Here is a 16,852-nt window from a genome sequence, read left to right on the forward strand (position 1 = left end):
AGCTCAGTTGCACCGTCCGCCATCCAGAAATAGATGGCGGGGCTTTGGGCTTTCAGTATTACAGGAGTCCCTAGCAAATAGATTCTGATAGCTCTCTCTGTCAAACGTTATCTGCTTCTCTGAAGTTTGCTGGATTCCCACTGGAGTGGGGGTGGGGGTGGGGGGAAGGCAGGTTAAGTACTATTCACTGACATTTAAAACACATGTACAAAGACCCTGTTTCCTAAACACACACACACACACACACAATTTGCTAGGTCTTCAATACCAACTACCTTCTTATACCTTACCACCCCATTCCAATCATCTGTCCCATGAGTAATCTCAAAATCTAGATGAAATGAAAAATGTCTTGTATTCTTTAAAAATTCCTGAACTTGAATGTCCCTTATGGATTTTCAGAGGGCCTCCATGACATTCTTTTATATAGTTCCTCTCCCCGAAGTCTTTCTGTTTGGGGAAATGAAGCAGGTGCTGAGGGGTGAGCCCGTTCATAGAGCTGGCTTGAACAGAGTAGTTCTACTTTTATTTCTTTTATACTTCATGTTTCTAGATAAGGTCAGATTTTTATATGAATAAAAGATCATACAACTTAGAAGAAAGTTTAAAAGTTTATTTTAGGTCATCTTCAATTTTAAACTAAATTGGGCAGGGGGAGATAAGATAGCCACAAGAGTTAAAAAGTAGAAAAACATCAGGCTATGATATGGTTTTAAACAAGGGAGTGGAAGTGAATCCGTAAGTCCTTTTTGGCCTTAGCATAACAGAGCTGGTCACACTTTTTTTTTTTGCATTCAATAGGTGTTTTTTTTTTTTAATGTTTTATTGTGAATTATATGATAGTTTACATGGGAGAACTTTAGTTTTACATTCATTCCATCTTATATCATCTAACTGCCATGGTTCCAATCCCCTCCATGCATCAACTACCCAAAGGGTATATCCCAGAAACCTGCCCCCTACACTTCCCCCTCCTCCCCCCAGTTTTCGGCCCACAGTCCCTTTCCCTCTCTGGGTCCAAGGTCCCCAGTCGCTTCATCACTCATCATCATCTCTGTCTCCATCTCAGGCATCTCTGTTTCTCTGGGTAAGAGCCCATTCTCGGCTCTTCTCCGTTGATGGTCCCAGAGGCCTCCGCTCCTATCCTGGAGAATGAATCACTCCCTTGTTACAAAACTTCTACCTTTGCATTTCCAACCCTCATAATCCATCCTGATAAGCATTATTCATTACAGTATCATGAGTTACCCATCTGTATCTCCTTTCATCAGCTCCACCTAGACAGATTGAATAGTACCTACTAGAGACTCTGCCTTCCGCCATGCTCCCTAGCACCAGGTTCCCTCTTGAAAGCTTGTAAGCCAGTCACTTCTTGCCTTTGTAGTCCCCCCCTCCCCATTTGAGTATCCAATGTCCAAGCTGCCCTTATCCGTCCACTGTGTGTGTGTGTGGGTATGTGAATGTTTCTTGCTGTGAGGATTTGTTCCCTCTTTTGAGTCGCTGCTCCATAGGTAGAGGTCAAGTTCATCAGACTGTATCAGCTCACTCTTTTTTTTTTCTTCTTTTTCCCCTCTTCTTTCCTCTCCTGGTTGAGCTCCGATCATCCAGTCATCCGGTCCACGTCATATGGGTATCATCTGCAAGTGTGGGCACTCCTGTGCATATGTCCTCTCTTCCCATCAGCCGGTAGCTCCACTCTCCTCTCGAGTCCTCCGTGGCCACGCCACTGACTCTGGGCCCGAGTCCCCAGGCCTCTTCACATTGCTCAATAGGTGTTTTGTAAATACGTGGTAATAATTTGTATTTTATTATTAATACCTAGTGTCAGACACAGACAACACTGAATATATAAGCTATACTGTTTTTCTTGCAGAGGTTTCTACTTTCTTTTTTTATAAATTAGGATCAGTAAAATTTGGTGCCCTGGCTCCCAAGGTGGGCTTTTCACCCACTGTTCTGAAGGTCACAGCTGTCTGCTCCACACGGCATCCACTAGGAGGCAGCAGGAAAACAACAGTGCAGAGGGAGACCCTGTAGTCTGCTTGTACCCTAAGTCTCTCTTGCCTAAGTCTGCAGCAGTGAGGGTTTCCACTATGTTCAAGGCACACTGTATACAAAGGACAACCAGCTTTTCTCTTTGATTTTTTAATCCCCTTAGAATATGATGGACCTTGTATGTGAAAACATTGTGTGTGCCCACGTGGTGACCATCCCCATACAAATGTGTGAGGCTGGCAAGCCCTCCCTCCACTGGCCTGCCCAACAACTCCATGTTTGGTAAACAGCAGAGATGAGGTTTGTAGCACCAGCATTTCTTCTGAATTTCAATAACTTGTATCTGGCAAAGCTAAGTATATTCTGACACACCCAGCAAAGCAGTTGGCTGGAAGGAAATGCTTTTTCCCCAGTGACTGTCTGTGCAAGTCAATGTCAGCAGCTCATTAGCTTCTCATTGGTATGAAGCACGGGCTGGTAAAAAGCCGAGAACCCTTAAAGGTCAGGGAACAAGTTAGTTGTCAGCAGCTTCTGCTGAGGACATGGTAGAGAACTGGCAGGAAGGTGAAGATAAGTTCCTCACATGGCTGCTCCTTAAATTTTCTACAAAACAGCCCCAGAACCAATGTAATCTCTGTTATCTATTTAACCATTGCCAATATGTGACACTATTCAAATTTAAATATCAGTCCCAGATATTTTCTAAGGGTTTACTGTGAATAGCGCTTAGCTTCTAATGCAAAAGTTGGCAGTTTGAACCCACCAACACCTGTAGAAAAGACCTGGTAATCTACACCAGTAAAGACAGTGGCCTAGAAAACCCTAAAAGGCAAGTCTACTCTGTCACACGGGGTCCCATGTGACGCTGTGGGATACACACAGGACTGCTAACTGCAAGGTCCAAACTCACCAGTCACTTCCTGGAAATCCTACACAGGGTCACTATGAATCAGAAGCGATTTGATGGCACTTAACAACAAACAAAAACAACTTTGGCCTTTACAGTTGCTATGAGTTGGAACTGACTCAACAGCACACAACAACAACAGCAATCAACTGTGAATAGGAGCCTCTGGGTAGTGAAATGGTTACAACACTTGGCTTAAAAATTGCAGGTTTGATTCTACCCAGAGGCGCTTAGGAAGAAAGCCTGATGATTTACTTTAGAAAAATCAGCTGCTGAATATCCTATGGAGCACAGTTCTATCTGACACATAATGAATCGGAATCACCTACCAATACACTGTGATTACGACATTTTGCCTGGCTCAGTACTGTTGGGATCAGAGACCTTAAAGCCCACCTTCTCACCTTACAGTCAAGTTATATCTAAGTGTGTTTGTGCATGCTTTTCTTGTTCCACTAAATCACTTTAAGACCAGTTGTTATCTGTCTGTATTGCAATAGATCTCAGAAGTGACCAGTCTAAAAGCCATGTTCAGCTTCTATAAACAGGCAGAAGAGGGTGTCTCTTTCAAGCTGACAGGCAGTTCACAGGACAGACCATCGATTTTACACCCGACCAAGCCCTTCTCCAGAAAGTGCTGATGTTCCATGCAGCTCTGTGGTGCTGACTTCCAAGTGCAGGCACCCCCTAGTTCATCCCATTGGGGGGGAGGGTGTTCAACCCCTCTTCTCTCCCAAACCCCATGTACTTGGTACTACAATCCTAGCATTTTAGCCTTTTGCTTCTGCATTATATCACATGGCCAGAATTAACTAGCCACCTCAGGTTTTCATTTCATGCTCACTAAGTAAAGAGCATTTTTACTTCAGCTTTCAGAACTCTTGGTTCCCAGGCAATTCAGAAAGGCAATAACTCAGTAGTTTTCCTGTGAACTCAGCAACAACCTAGACTTTAGCATATCCTTTAGCTGCAGGGTTTGTTTTCCAGGGGACAAGGTTATATCTCCAGCATCCTCTTCAGCAGGGATGGGGAATGTCCGGCCCGCAGGCTGTATAGGCCAGAGAAATCATTTGATCTAGGCCTGCCTAGGCAATTGCAGTTCCAGTCATCACGTTGTTGTTGTTAAGTACCATAGAGTCGGCTCCAACTCATAGTGACCCTGCACAGGGTTTCCAAGGCTTTAAATCTTTACGTAAGCAGAACGCCTTATCTTTCTCCCACGTAACTGCTGGTAGTTTCGAACTGCTGACCTTGAGGATGGCAAACCGATTCGTAACCACTAGGCTACCAGAGCTCCTTAGTCATCACATTGTTGTTGTTGTTCAGTGCCGTTGAGTCGGTTCCGACCCATAGCGACCCTGTACAGGGTGTCCGAGGCTGTAAATTTTTACGGAAGCAGAATGCCTCATCTTTCTTCCGCAGAGTGGCTGGTAGTTTCAAACTTCTGGCCTTAAGGTTAGCAGCCTGATTTGTAACCACTACGCTACCAGAGCTCCTTTAGTCATCACATTAGGGGTGATTTAATTAAATGTTTGACTAAATACAGCAGGCTAAATTTTAAATTGATAATGTGTATGGTCCGTGAATGATGTTACAAATTTTGGCAGAATATAGGTTCCCCACCCCTGCTCTAAAGCATCATCTAATGAAATTAGGTCTGGCGGTAAGAGGATACAGTTTGTCTGTTTGCCACTAAGTTTCCTTAATCCCTGGCTGAAAGACAAGATGGCTTGGGGAGGCAGCATACGCAGTGGATGGAATCGTTGCTTTGGGAACTTAAGCCTAAGCTATTGCACCACCTTTGCCCTGGACTGAGCTAAGCCAAGTACTTCTTTTTCTAGGCCTTTGTGGCACCCTCTCTGTACTATTTGCTGTAGGGCTAACTGTCTTGCTTATTCCTCCCTCTCCAATAGGTGAGGTGTAGATGAACTGAACTGAAATATGAGGAACAACATGGTGGGTGGGTGGGGGGTGGTTATATGCCATGGAGTTGGTTCCGACTCAGCGACCCTGTGTAGGGTTCCCAAGGCTGTAAATCTTTATGGAAGCAGAAAGTCTCATCTTTCTCCCATGGAACAGCTGGTAGTTTTGAACTGCTAATCTTGAGGGTAGCAGCCTGACTCATAATCACTACACTACCAGAGCTCCTTGAGGAACAACATAGAAGAAGCCATTTAGGACTGCCTCTGTGGAGAAGTACAGTACTTAATAAACAATCCAATTTATTAATTATCAGACCATCAGAAGTTGTTCACTGAACTATTAATTTTCAATTTAAGTTAGACACTGATTGACTGGGTCCTAAAATAAAATTTGCATCTAAGAGACTGATTATCTTACTGTCTCTGAGGAGACCCAATTCTGACGATCTATCACACTTACCATCTTTAGGGCCCTAGTCTAGTTTGCTTTCTGATACACTATAGCCTCTGCCTCCCCATCTTTTTTCTGTTTCTTTCCTCTTACCTGGGCCATCTTCTCAAGCTTGGATTTTACATCGGCTAGCTCCAGCTGGGCCTCCTGAAGTTTTGTTTTCAGTTTTTGGTTTTCGGTTAGGGCACTCTCATAGAGCTGCAGAAGGGGAAAGAGAGAATCAGGTCACCTTCAGGGGATGCTCCCAGGATTAGAACTCATATCTTTCCATGGTATGAGAATGCCTCGGGCTCTCTGACCAAGGCCACCACTGTGTGGTAGACGGGGACGATGCAGAGTTTAGGGAATAGAATGTGTTCCACCTACTACTGGTCTCTTGTTTCTTGAAAGTGATGAAGTCCCAGATGCTGAACACACAGAGAACAATGTTCTAACTTTGACACTGTTAATTGTGGTGGTGGGTTTTCTCTTACACATCATCTGCTCTGATTAAAAGTGTGGCTCACATACCCTAATACCAAAGAGAACTATTTTTTTTGAACCAGACTATTGGGTATATTAATTTTATAGTCAAGTTCTGCTTAATAAAACAAGTAGTTCCCTAACAAAAACATTTTTTCCTCTGGTATCTCAAGCACCTAAAAAAGAAGGGTTCTAAGCCTGCCTTTGGAGCTGAATCTCTTCTGCAAGATCAAGGAAATAAATTGTAAAGTGATCTAAACTTTATCCAAACCCTGATTATCATTATTATTTTACCACCATCAAGAAGTATTTAAGGCTATAAGATGTAAATGGGGAGCCACAGAGAGGAAATAGGATAAATGTTGTTGAAGGGAGGTGATTGTGATAAAACAACAACAGAAAAAGAAGTATTTACGGAGCTTTGGTGGTGCAGTGGTTAAGCATTCTGCTGCTAACCGAAAGGTAAACAGTTTGAATCTCCAGTCACTGGGCCAAAGAATGATGTGGCCTCTGCTTCTGTAAGAATTTATAGCCTAGGCAATCCTATGGGGCAGTTCTACTCTGTGCGATAAGGTCCGTTATGACTCTGAATTGACGCGGTGGCAGTGGGCTAAGAAGGACCTTATTAAAAAACATATGTTTATTAAAAATAACAGCGTCTACTAAATAATTCTCAGCAGTGCCTACAGGCAGCATTACTTTTATTTCCCTTTTTTGTAACTCTGGTAATTCCTGGCTTTTTCTAACACTTCTAAATATCAGATTCTAAGGCATATATTTACTACACTAAAAACAATATACAAAGGGGTCTTTATTTAGCTTTTGGAAAAATGAGGCAAAACCAAGAAACCTTCAAGGAAGTAGTTGTTGCTGCTCATCACTTAGAGGAGTTGTGGTTGCACAGTGATTACAAGTTGGGCTGCAAACCGCAATATCAGCAGTTCAAATATACCAGTTGCTCCATGGGAGAAAGACGAGGCTTTCTGCTTCCGTAAAGATTTATAGCCTTGGCATCCCTACACAGGGTCACTCTGAGTCAGAACCCACTTGATGGCCCACAACCACCACCACCATTTATCACTTAAGTGCCTTTTCTTTGGCTTTGTTAGAACTACACTCATTTTTCTACACTGTTAGAAAAGGCTTAGAGATTTACATACTGTAACATAAAAGCAGAAAAATGAGAAAGAGATCCTACTTTTTTATAATCCCTGTTGCTGTCCTCTTCCACCCGACTGGTCAAGCTGGCCAAACGGGCCTCCCGCCGGGCTCTTGCTGAGGCACGGTCATAAGAATCGCTGGTTGTAGTGTTGCTACTTCCTGATTCCAACCTGTGGGAAATGAAATAAAAGATAAAAATTAATGTTGAGAACAAAGAAGTGGGGGGAAAATACTACTTAAGGGCAGTATGTGCTTTCTGAAAGGAGTACTAGAGAGTCCTGGGCAGAAACAAGACACACAGTTCTTCCTTGAATCTCTCAGCCAGCATTCCGGGATCTCACAGCTAAGCTGTGCCAAGAACAGAGCTTTCTTGAAAAATTGGTGGTTTGGACCCATGTACTGACTTAAATCTTAGAGCTTTTCAAATTATTTTAGGTTTGAGCAAGGTTTCCTTCAAAAGAGTGTATTTTAAGAGCAAGTTTCTTGGATCTCAATGGCTCTTGGAAAATTATTCCAATGAGCTGTCAATGAATGAGAAACAGATGACTTGCAAATCTGTGATGGAGGGTGAATGGGGCAGAAGTGGCCACGTGGGGCACTGTATGCACACTTTTTAGGCGCAGTGAAGGTTTGGAGGGATCCTAAACATTTCAGGGATTCCTGGTGTTGAGATGTAGGACCAGCACTGTACTGTGAACCATGAAGTCGGCAGTTCAAACCCACCAGCTGCTCCTCAGAAACCCTATACAAGACGGAATCGAATTGATGGCACTTAACAGTAACACAATTACAGTGCCAAAATAGTTTTCTTCTATCTTATCTCCATAGGACACATGGAGACTGCTATGCCTGTGATGGAAATTTCTTTGTCTTTTAACAATTGAGCAACTCTCTAGAGTGGATGGTGGTTTGATTTCCAGTATCAGTAAGTTCCATAGTCTGTTAGCTAACTACCTGGAAACTAAGTTACATTGCTGAAGTGCACCAATATCATTCTGCTCCTATCACTGGACTATACTTTTCTCAGACTTTAATCTTTCCAAATGAAAATGTGGCACATATCCAAGTGGTACATACAAACCAACCATGTAGAGCTCCAGATCCTGGAACCAGGATGGTCTAAGGAGACACAGCTGTGGACTTTGCATCTGATGTCTCTATCCCATGGCATCTAATGCCAAAGCTGGGGCTGGGACACAGTGCAATAAGGACCACAGAGAAAGGGGAGAGGCAAGGTAATTAGAACCTACTGGTATTAATGGTCACTTTTCTCTTACAGAAAAGCTATGTCCCACAACATTCTCTTTATTTTTGTAAATAGAAATCTCTTTGTTAATTCTCCTAATTGCAAAAGCAATACATGCTGTGGAGAAAAAAAAGTAACAAATAAGGAAATATCTAAAGTAAAAAGTGAAAGTCATTACTTACTACTGTCCAAGAAATAGCCACAGTTAACACTTGGATCATATTCTTATATGTTAAAATATGTTAATGTTTAGTGCCATTGAGTCAATTTTGACTCACAGCAAACCAACCTTACAGTTCACTGCATTATCCTGCAATGCAACACACCATGACTCCCTATTAAAATACGTATTTGTATAACTAGAGCCAGACAATAATACTGTTGTCTAACTCCTCTTGGGTGCCTGGTGGTTCTATAGGATAAGCATTGACTGTGAACCACAAATTTGGTGGCTTGAGCCCACGGGCTTCTCTGCTTGAAGAAAGATGAGGCTTTTCTGCTCCGACAAAGATGTGTTGTTGTTATGTGCCGTGGAGTCAGTTCTGACTCATAGTGACCCTGGACAGGGTCTCCGAGGCTGTGAATCTTTATGGGGGCAGAAAGCCTCATCTTTCTCCTGCAGAACAGCTGGTTAGTTTCGAACTGCTGACTCTGAGGTTTGCAGCCCAATTCGTAACTACTACGCTACCAGAGCTCCTTGGAAACTCTGTACAGGGTTGCTGTTAAGTGGGAACCGACCTGATGGCACTTAACAACTCCTCTTCCTCCCCTCTATATTTATGACCGTGAGCTCTTAGCATGTATGCAAAACCAGATTTGTCTCATTTAAAAAAAAATACTGTCTGGTCTCCCATTGTATGGTTGCATAATTTATTTAACTAATCCTCTAGTGATAGCCATTTATATTGTTTCAAAAATTTTAACTACCTATAAATAATGTTACAGTGAGTAGACTTGTCTATAAACCACAGTGCACTGCTCAATTATTTCCTGAGAATAGTTTTATTGTCCATCTCTGAGATCTTAGTATCTTCTGGATTTCGAATTGCAGGTTTTGTATTACTTCAAAATTTGCATTTATTTTGCCTGTTTGTTCTTGTAGTGTTTTTATGAATTATTTTAAAGCTTTTATTATGTTCTTATTGCTTTCCTCGATCTTTCTACCAATCCTTTGAAGGTACCTAATTATCATTCTTTTGAATACTTTTTAAGTTAGTTCTATTAACTTTTCTTCCTCAGAAACATTTTCTGGCTTTGCATCTTAGTCATTTGTTTGAGCCATTCTCTCTTGATTCTTGGTGGTGGTTATGTGCTGTGGAGTTGAAACCGACTCAAAGTGACCCTGTACAGGGTCTCTGAGGCTGTAAATCCTTATGGGAGCAGAAAACCTTATTTTTCTCCCGTGGAACAACTGGTAGTTTTGAACTGCTGTCCTTGAGATTTGCAGCCCGATAGTAACCACTATGCTACCAGAGCTCCTTACATACAGTCTCCCTCTCTTGCTTTCCCTTCTCAACTTCTCCTTTCAGCAAGCACTCCATCTACCTCTATAACCTTGCTTCTGAAGTTCGGGTGCCAGAATTTTCATCTGTGCCTGTTTTATTTTGTGTCTCATATCTTTGTTGTAGAGGGTCCATGTAATGTGTCTGCTTAGTCCACCATCTTTCCGGAAGTCTCTCCTACTGTTTTTGTAAGGAGCCATGGTAGTGTAGTGACTTACATATTGGGCTGCTAAAAGAAAGGTCAGCAGTTCAAGTCCAGCTGGTGCTCCATGGACGAAAGATGAGACTTTCTGCTTCTGTAAAGATTTACTATCTTGGACACCATACACAGGTCACTATGAGTCAGAACCTACTCCACGGCAAAAAAAAGTTTTACCATAAAAACAGTGGTGGTGACCACCGCTGTTTTTATGGTAAAACTTTTTTCTTCACAATTACAATATATCTGTAATCTTAATTTGTTGTTGTTGTTGTTTTTTGGTATAGTTTGAGGGAAGATTCTATTTTCCTAAGTAGATAGTCAATTGTCCCAATTGTCACTAACTGAATAATCCTTTCCCTATTGAGTTAAAAAGTCACCTTGTATATACAACTCTTTTGAGGGGTTTTCTATCTATTTCTTTGTTTACTTTATGGTTTTAATTACTACAGCTTTACTGCAGATTTCGAAGTCTGTAGGGAAAGTCATTTCACAAATGACTATTATAATGTTACAAAGTTCACAAAAGATTAACTATAGCAAATACCACTCTACCAACTTTGCAAAACTAAGAAACTTTCTGCTGTTAGAAGTAAATTATTTATCCCCAGTGGGTACCTGGTGGGAGAAGAGAAAGAAGACACACAAGCTTGTAAATTTTAGAACATTACTAAAGTGGAACCAGTTCAATTACCAAACAAATTACAAGAAGGCGAGATTTATTTGCCCCTATGCCATACATGCTACAGTCCTGATGTGTTACTGTAGGATAAGCACTGGGTAGTTAACTGCAATGTTGCTGGTCCAAACCCACCAGTTGTTCCTTGAAAACCCTATGATTGTTGGTAGTTGTGTGTGGAGTCAGTCAATGAAAAATTACTGAGCAGCATGTAGGTATAGGTATTGTGTTAGATCTACAATTCAGTGACAAGTCTCTAACCTAAATCTCAGTTCTGTTATCTAGTTTACAGTAAAGTCTTTCCCGAATTACTATATGTAAATTGACTGCCTTCCTTCTCTGCTCAAAATTCATGCCCGTGTTTCTGTTTCAGCACTTACTATGTTTTATTGCAATTACCAGTCTCGTCAGTCATTTGAAGGCTATTTGTTTCCCTAGCTCTTGGTAGAGTGTCTGGTCCGCTGGTACTTTAGGAAAATTAATCTAGTGGAATTAGGTAAGATTAATTGAAAGGGGAAGAATCTGGAGGTCAGCAAGAGGAGGTGAAAAGCTATTGAATTGCATTAAGCAAGAGATAATAAAAGTCTGAATTATTGTGTTGGCTGTGGAAAAGAAAGGAAGGAAAGGATGTCAAAATACCATTAAACTACACAAAGCTAAATTTAATCAGACATGCATTTACTCACAAGTATTAAGCATGCATATAAAATAGGAAGAGTTCTTACCTAGAAAGTCTTTCATGCTAGAGAAAGAAGGAGACAAAAACAAAAACACAGCATTAGCAAGGGACTAATTTTTATTATTGCCATTAATAAATGCATTTTTGAAACCAGATGCCTCAACTTTAGAGTTGGAGATCGAGGTGCAAATTAAGATAAACAACTCAACTGGCTGTACAAAAGGAAGTCAGGGTACTCCACTCTAGCTTCTTTGTATCCTATTACCCACTAAGTTTGAGACTTTGGGAACAGCCTCTTTTTAATCGGGAAGTCAGTGAAACTTAAAGTAGCCAAAAATTGGCCCCCTCCTTGCAAACTAACACACTAACCTTATGTTCTAAAAGTGACTATTACTGACTCTCTGTGTGACATTTAGCATAGGGGAACCTCAACATTCATTCTATTAACATCTGTCAATTCACAACCCCCCAGCCCTGCCCTAAGTAAGTATTGTACCCAACTCTAAAACTTGGGACAGTTTCTGGCTTTCTCCCAGATCTCTAGTAAAAGTAGAGGGAGGGAGGGAAATGGGGTGGAGAACGAGGGGGAAGGTCTACCCTAGCCTCTAAGATTTTCATAAAAAATGAAAAGAATAAAGAAGTGGTGCTGTAAGATTTCAGAAGAAATGAGTTTTACAGATGCAAACTTCAAGTTTGATTATGCATGGTCACTGTAAATAACACAAAATTATTAAGGCTGTGTTTTATGGTTATTTATTTATTTTACCATATATGACCTTTACTGTCCTAGCCCTTAACTTTTTTATCTTTTTTAAGAACTTAGGCAAATAAAAACTCAACTATAGTGTATTCATTTATTTCCTCTGTTGAGGTATTACTGAACAATGCAACTCTCCAAGACAGACAAAATAAGGAATAAAGGGTCCGATTATCCATAACATGAATAAAGAATCCTTGACCTACTGAGGAGTCACTGAATAACACTGCTTTGTTGCCGTACTCAACAGTCCCTCGAGGCCCTGATACTTCAGCAAGCACAGCATGACAGGCTAGTACACCACATGGCAAGTGTGGTCAGACAGACCATCAGACTAAAGAGGGACTGCGCAGAGTGACCACACTGGAAGATGATGTTACCCCATGAGAGCCCACTCTAAGTCAGGGGTTACATTCATCAGAATTATCTTGTATGCCCTTTCAAAGTAGACACACACTAACCTCAGTCCTGAAGGCTCACTTTTAAAGAGTCTAGAGCCATGCTTTCCCATTCATATTTTTACAATGTCCTCCAGGTGACTGATTATACCTACCTGGTTAATTAGCACCACTGGTGAAACAAAGTTGTTTTATTTATTTTCACATGAAGAGATGGGGAAATAAAGTATATGGTACACCTTTCACATTTTTTTTTTTTTTTTTTTTTAACTTTTTACTGTGGACTGAGTGAAGCTTTACAGAACAGATATCAGTCCCACAGTCAGCAAATCATATACTTCGTGTCACACAATGATTGCAATCCACTCCATGTACCATCAGTGAACAGGATTTACTTCTAGTCACGTTACCTTTCACATTCTTATACACCTAGAGTTCTTTGAGAATCCTAAAAATTCTGGCTTTCTCCATTTATACATTTATACCTCTGATCTTCAGTCAGAGCCATACGCATATCCCACACTATCAATAACTGCTTACTTAGCAACATCAACTCATGTTGATGCCTTTTTACTCTTATTGATGCCTTCTCCCTCAAAAAAGAAAGAAACTAAATTTTAATCACCTCTTAAGAATTACTTAATATATAAAAATACTTCATGTGTACAATAGTAACACTGACACTGGGCTGTTGACAATGCTCCCTCACTAGCTTTGTGGTAAAGTCCAGACTTATAGCACCTGGGTGAATTCACCACCCAGGAAAATGGGAAACTGTGACACATCAAAGACTAAGCTCCACACCAGCAAATGCCAGGGAGCTACTGTATTTAAGAACTCACTAGGTGTAGACTCCTGAAGGGGAGGTACTAAGGAAGAATGAACAGAATGAGCCGCATGAGGGAGCCAAGATAATACTGTGAACACAATTAACAAGCTTGTCTGAAACGTTAGGGAAAATACACAAATAACTGTTATGACAATAACAGAAGTACCTGGTGGGCTCCAACTAACAAGGCTTCCTAAAAGAAGTGTATTTTAAGAAGATGTTGCTAGAGAAATTCACATAATCTTTCACATACATATATACTTTTTTAAAACAAAAATACTGTATGGGAAATTTCCCTAAAGTTTATCTGAGACCCATCACTATCATGTTTCCAGTTATGTTCTCAGTGATAGGTGCTCAATAAACACTTGCTGGACTGAACTGTTATTGCTTCTGGGAGGGAGTATGGTAGCCTTGGCTGAAACTGAAGTCTAATTTCTGCTCTGACAACTTCTAGCCATGTGGCCTTGGGCAAATTACCAAGTACTCTTTTTTTTTTTTTTTTTAATTAAATGTTTTTATTTTGCATTGAGTGAAAGTTTACAGGGCACATCATCAGCTTCACATTCAACCATTCATATAGCTTGTTTCATTACATTGATTATTATCCCCTCCATATATCATCAGTTTACAGTGTTTCTCTCTATCCTCTTATGTGATAATTATTAGGTTGTTGTTGTTAAGTGCCATCGAGTTGGTTTCGACCCATAGCAACCCTGAATAGGATTTCCGAGGCTGTAAATCTTACGGGAGCAGATCGCCTCATCTTTCTCCCGTGGAGCAGCTGGTAGTTTTGAACTGCTGACCTTCCAGTTTGCAGCCCGATTCGTAACCACTACGCTACCAGTAGTACACTCTTAAAGGAGTCCTGGTGTGGCGCTGTGGGTTAATGTGCCAGACTGCAAAGCCATTTGAACTACAAGGTCAGTGGTTCAAGCTTACCAGCTGCTCCTCGGAAACCCTATACAGGGTCGCTATAGGTCAGAATCGACTCAACGGCACTTGACAACAACAAGAACACTCTTAAAGGAAAAACACAAAACAACGCAGTTCTGGTGTGGCGCCATGGGTTAATGCGCCATACTGTAAAGCCGTTTGAACTGCAAGGTCAGTGGTTCAAGCTCACCAGCTGCTCCTTGGAAACCCTAGACAGGGTCGCTATGGGTCAGAGTCAACTTGACAGCACTTAATAACAACAACAATGCTCTTAAAATGTGAGGTTCCACCCCTACCTCAGCCCCCTTTCTCTAGCTTTTACTATTTAATTAATGGCAGTTAGAATATCAAGTTAACTTAGGACCTTTGATCCAAGGAACTGAGTTCAGATGCAACTAAATGAGTCAATAATTTAGGAGATCATTTAGTTTCCTTCATTAAGTTTAGTCAGAACACTCTTCAAATCATACTGTCCATATAGGAGAACCAATCTGATAATCTCTCCAAAGATAGGCTTTCCACACTCTTAGGTATGCAAAAAATGAATTAAGTTATAATCAAATTGGTATGCTTTGTGTCTTTTTTTTCTTCCTTCTACTAAAATATAAACGCATTTCAGCTACATATGCACAGAATGTGACCTGAGTAACTTTCTGAAAATTAAATCATGTCTATTTGCTGGATGTTTTTCCTGAAACGTGGAAGCATACAGACATACACACAAACACACACACTTAAAAAGTTAAGTGAAAAAATTCCATCATCTTTTAGTTCCATTTTTCTGAGAGCTTTTTGAAGTTCCTTCATATATATATATATATATATATAATTTGTTGTTGTAAAGTGCCATGGAGTCGTTTCCAACTCATAGCAACCCTCTATAAGGTTTCTGAGACTTAAAATTTTTGCAGGAATAGAAAGCCTCATCTTCCTGTGGAATAGCTGGTTTGCAGTCCAGTGCTTATCATGTGGAGCCACTGTGCTCCCTGCATAATACATGCATACATATATATGTGTGTGTGTACATACATATATACACACATACATATACATACATGTATATACACACACATATATATATTATATACACACAACATACACACTCAGATGTTTGATTGGATAGTATGGCTGTCTCTCCTATATGGGCTCCACTGAGGAGACTGGCGGAAAATACAAAATAGGTTAGCACTACCAGGCAGAATCACAAAAAGCCTATGGAGTTCCTGGATATGAAAAGGCAGATTCCACGAGTCTTTCAGGAGGTCTAAATGAATTTTTCTGCGGATAAGCGCATGTGGCGGAAGGAATGGGAATGGCACTCAAACTTGGGATAGCCACACCAGTTCCTGGCTCTACAGGTTAACTGTAGGAGATGCTTCCTATGGACAGCCATCGAAGAAACTGGTGAGTGGCACTCTCACTTCTGCCTGCCAGGACTAACTAAAAGCAAATATCACAATCTGTTCTTATCTTTTTTTAAAGGTGTGTTAACATTCCTTGCCTTTTTTTGAGGGGAGGGTGAACTTTTATAAAAATGTGCAGATGAGTGATCTAGGCATGTTATCAGGGAAAACAGAGCTTCCAAGTTAACTGTGGAACTTTCCTCTCTTTGTCTAACACCACTCCCTCTCCCGTCAACTTTTAACTGACTTCTTCTGGAGCTATCTAGAATCCTTGGATTCTTTTTATTATTGCCTTCAAGGACTAATCTTAGCAATGTCCTAGGAAGGTCAACCCAACCAATTAGGGCAGAGCGCTCATTCTAAAACTGTGTTGGTCGTAATTATGTGCCGTGGAGTCAGTTCCAACTTATAGCGACTCCGTACTAGGTTTCCAAGGCTGTAAATCTTTATGGGAGCAGAAAGCCTCATCTTACTCCCACGGAACTGCTAGTAGTTTTGAACTGCTGATCTTGAGGTTTGCAGCCCGATTTGCAACCACTATGCTACCAGAGCTCGTTTTCTAAATCTGCAGGGATTAGCAATATTTGGATGCAATAAGTAACATAGTTGCCATAATGCAAACAGTATTATTTCAAAGAAAGAAGAAAACCAAGATTTCCAAAGAATGTGGTATTCTCACTGCAACTGCTATGGTTTCCTCTTAAGTTTTTGGCTTAAGAAGAATGTTCTTATAGGTTGGAAGGCAAGATAGCTTTAAAAAGTATGTAAGATTTAGGATTTAATTCTCCTTCTGATAAAATAAAATGGCTTGGGCTTTTAGATCTTACTTCTTGATTTTCACTAGTGAAAAACTCCTGGAAACTATTGTTTTGTTTGGCTTCCTTATATCCTAGATAATCTTGTGTTTGATGGGGAAAAAAATACAAAACAAAACAAAACAAAAAACCAAACTGGTTAGATTTAGAGAGAAAAGTTTGGGTTTCTTGGATAAAGGAGCAGAGTGGCTGAATTGGTAGAGGAGACTTCAATTTGGCTTCTTCTGTCACTCAAACTAAGCACAATTCATAGTACCCATACTGACATGGCTTCTCGTTCTAAAGAGCTAACTACCTCTCCTTTAGGGAGACTACTGAGAAAATCCGGAGAGCAAGAGATAAGATGGGAGTAGGAGTTCTCCTATGTGAATCAGAGAACTGTGAACCAGAAATTGACATCATTAGAGGCAAGCGGAACCCAGGCTGGAAAATGAACACCCAAGGTTCTTCTAGAGAAGAAGATTCTAAGACTTCAACCCAGAACACAGTATTCAGGGACCCAAGACAAATC

General features: G+C 40.8%; 1 protein-coding gene across 3 annotated transcripts in view; it reads right to left on the reverse strand.

Moving 5' to 3' along the window:
• The window catches only part of PPP1R12B (protein phosphatase 1, regulatory subunit 12B), a 341,109-nt gene that overhangs the window by 12,223 nt on the left and 312,034 nt on the right, over nucleotides 1-16,852 (reverse strand). For all 3 annotated transcript variants that reach the window (XM_006834130.1, XM_006834128.1, XM_006834127.1), the window contains 3 exons: nucleotides 11,250-11,266; nucleotides 6,936-7,068; nucleotides 5,369-5,473 (listed from right to left, as the gene is read on the reverse strand). In XM_006834130.1, coding sequence (XP_006834193.1) covers nucleotides 5,369-5,473; nucleotides 6,936-7,068; nucleotides 11,250-11,266 — 255 coding nt within the window. The remainder of the gene's footprint in view (nucleotides 1-5,368; nucleotides 5,474-6,935; nucleotides 7,069-11,249; nucleotides 11,267-16,852) is intronic.

Source organism: Chrysochloris asiatica, unplaced genomic scaffold (genome assembly GCF_000296735.1).
Source record: "Chrysochloris asiatica unplaced genomic scaffold, ChrAsi1.0 scaffold00009, whole genome shotgun sequence".
NCBI lineage: Eukaryota > Metazoa > Chordata > Mammalia > Afrosoricida > Chrysochloridae > Chrysochloris > Chrysochloris asiatica.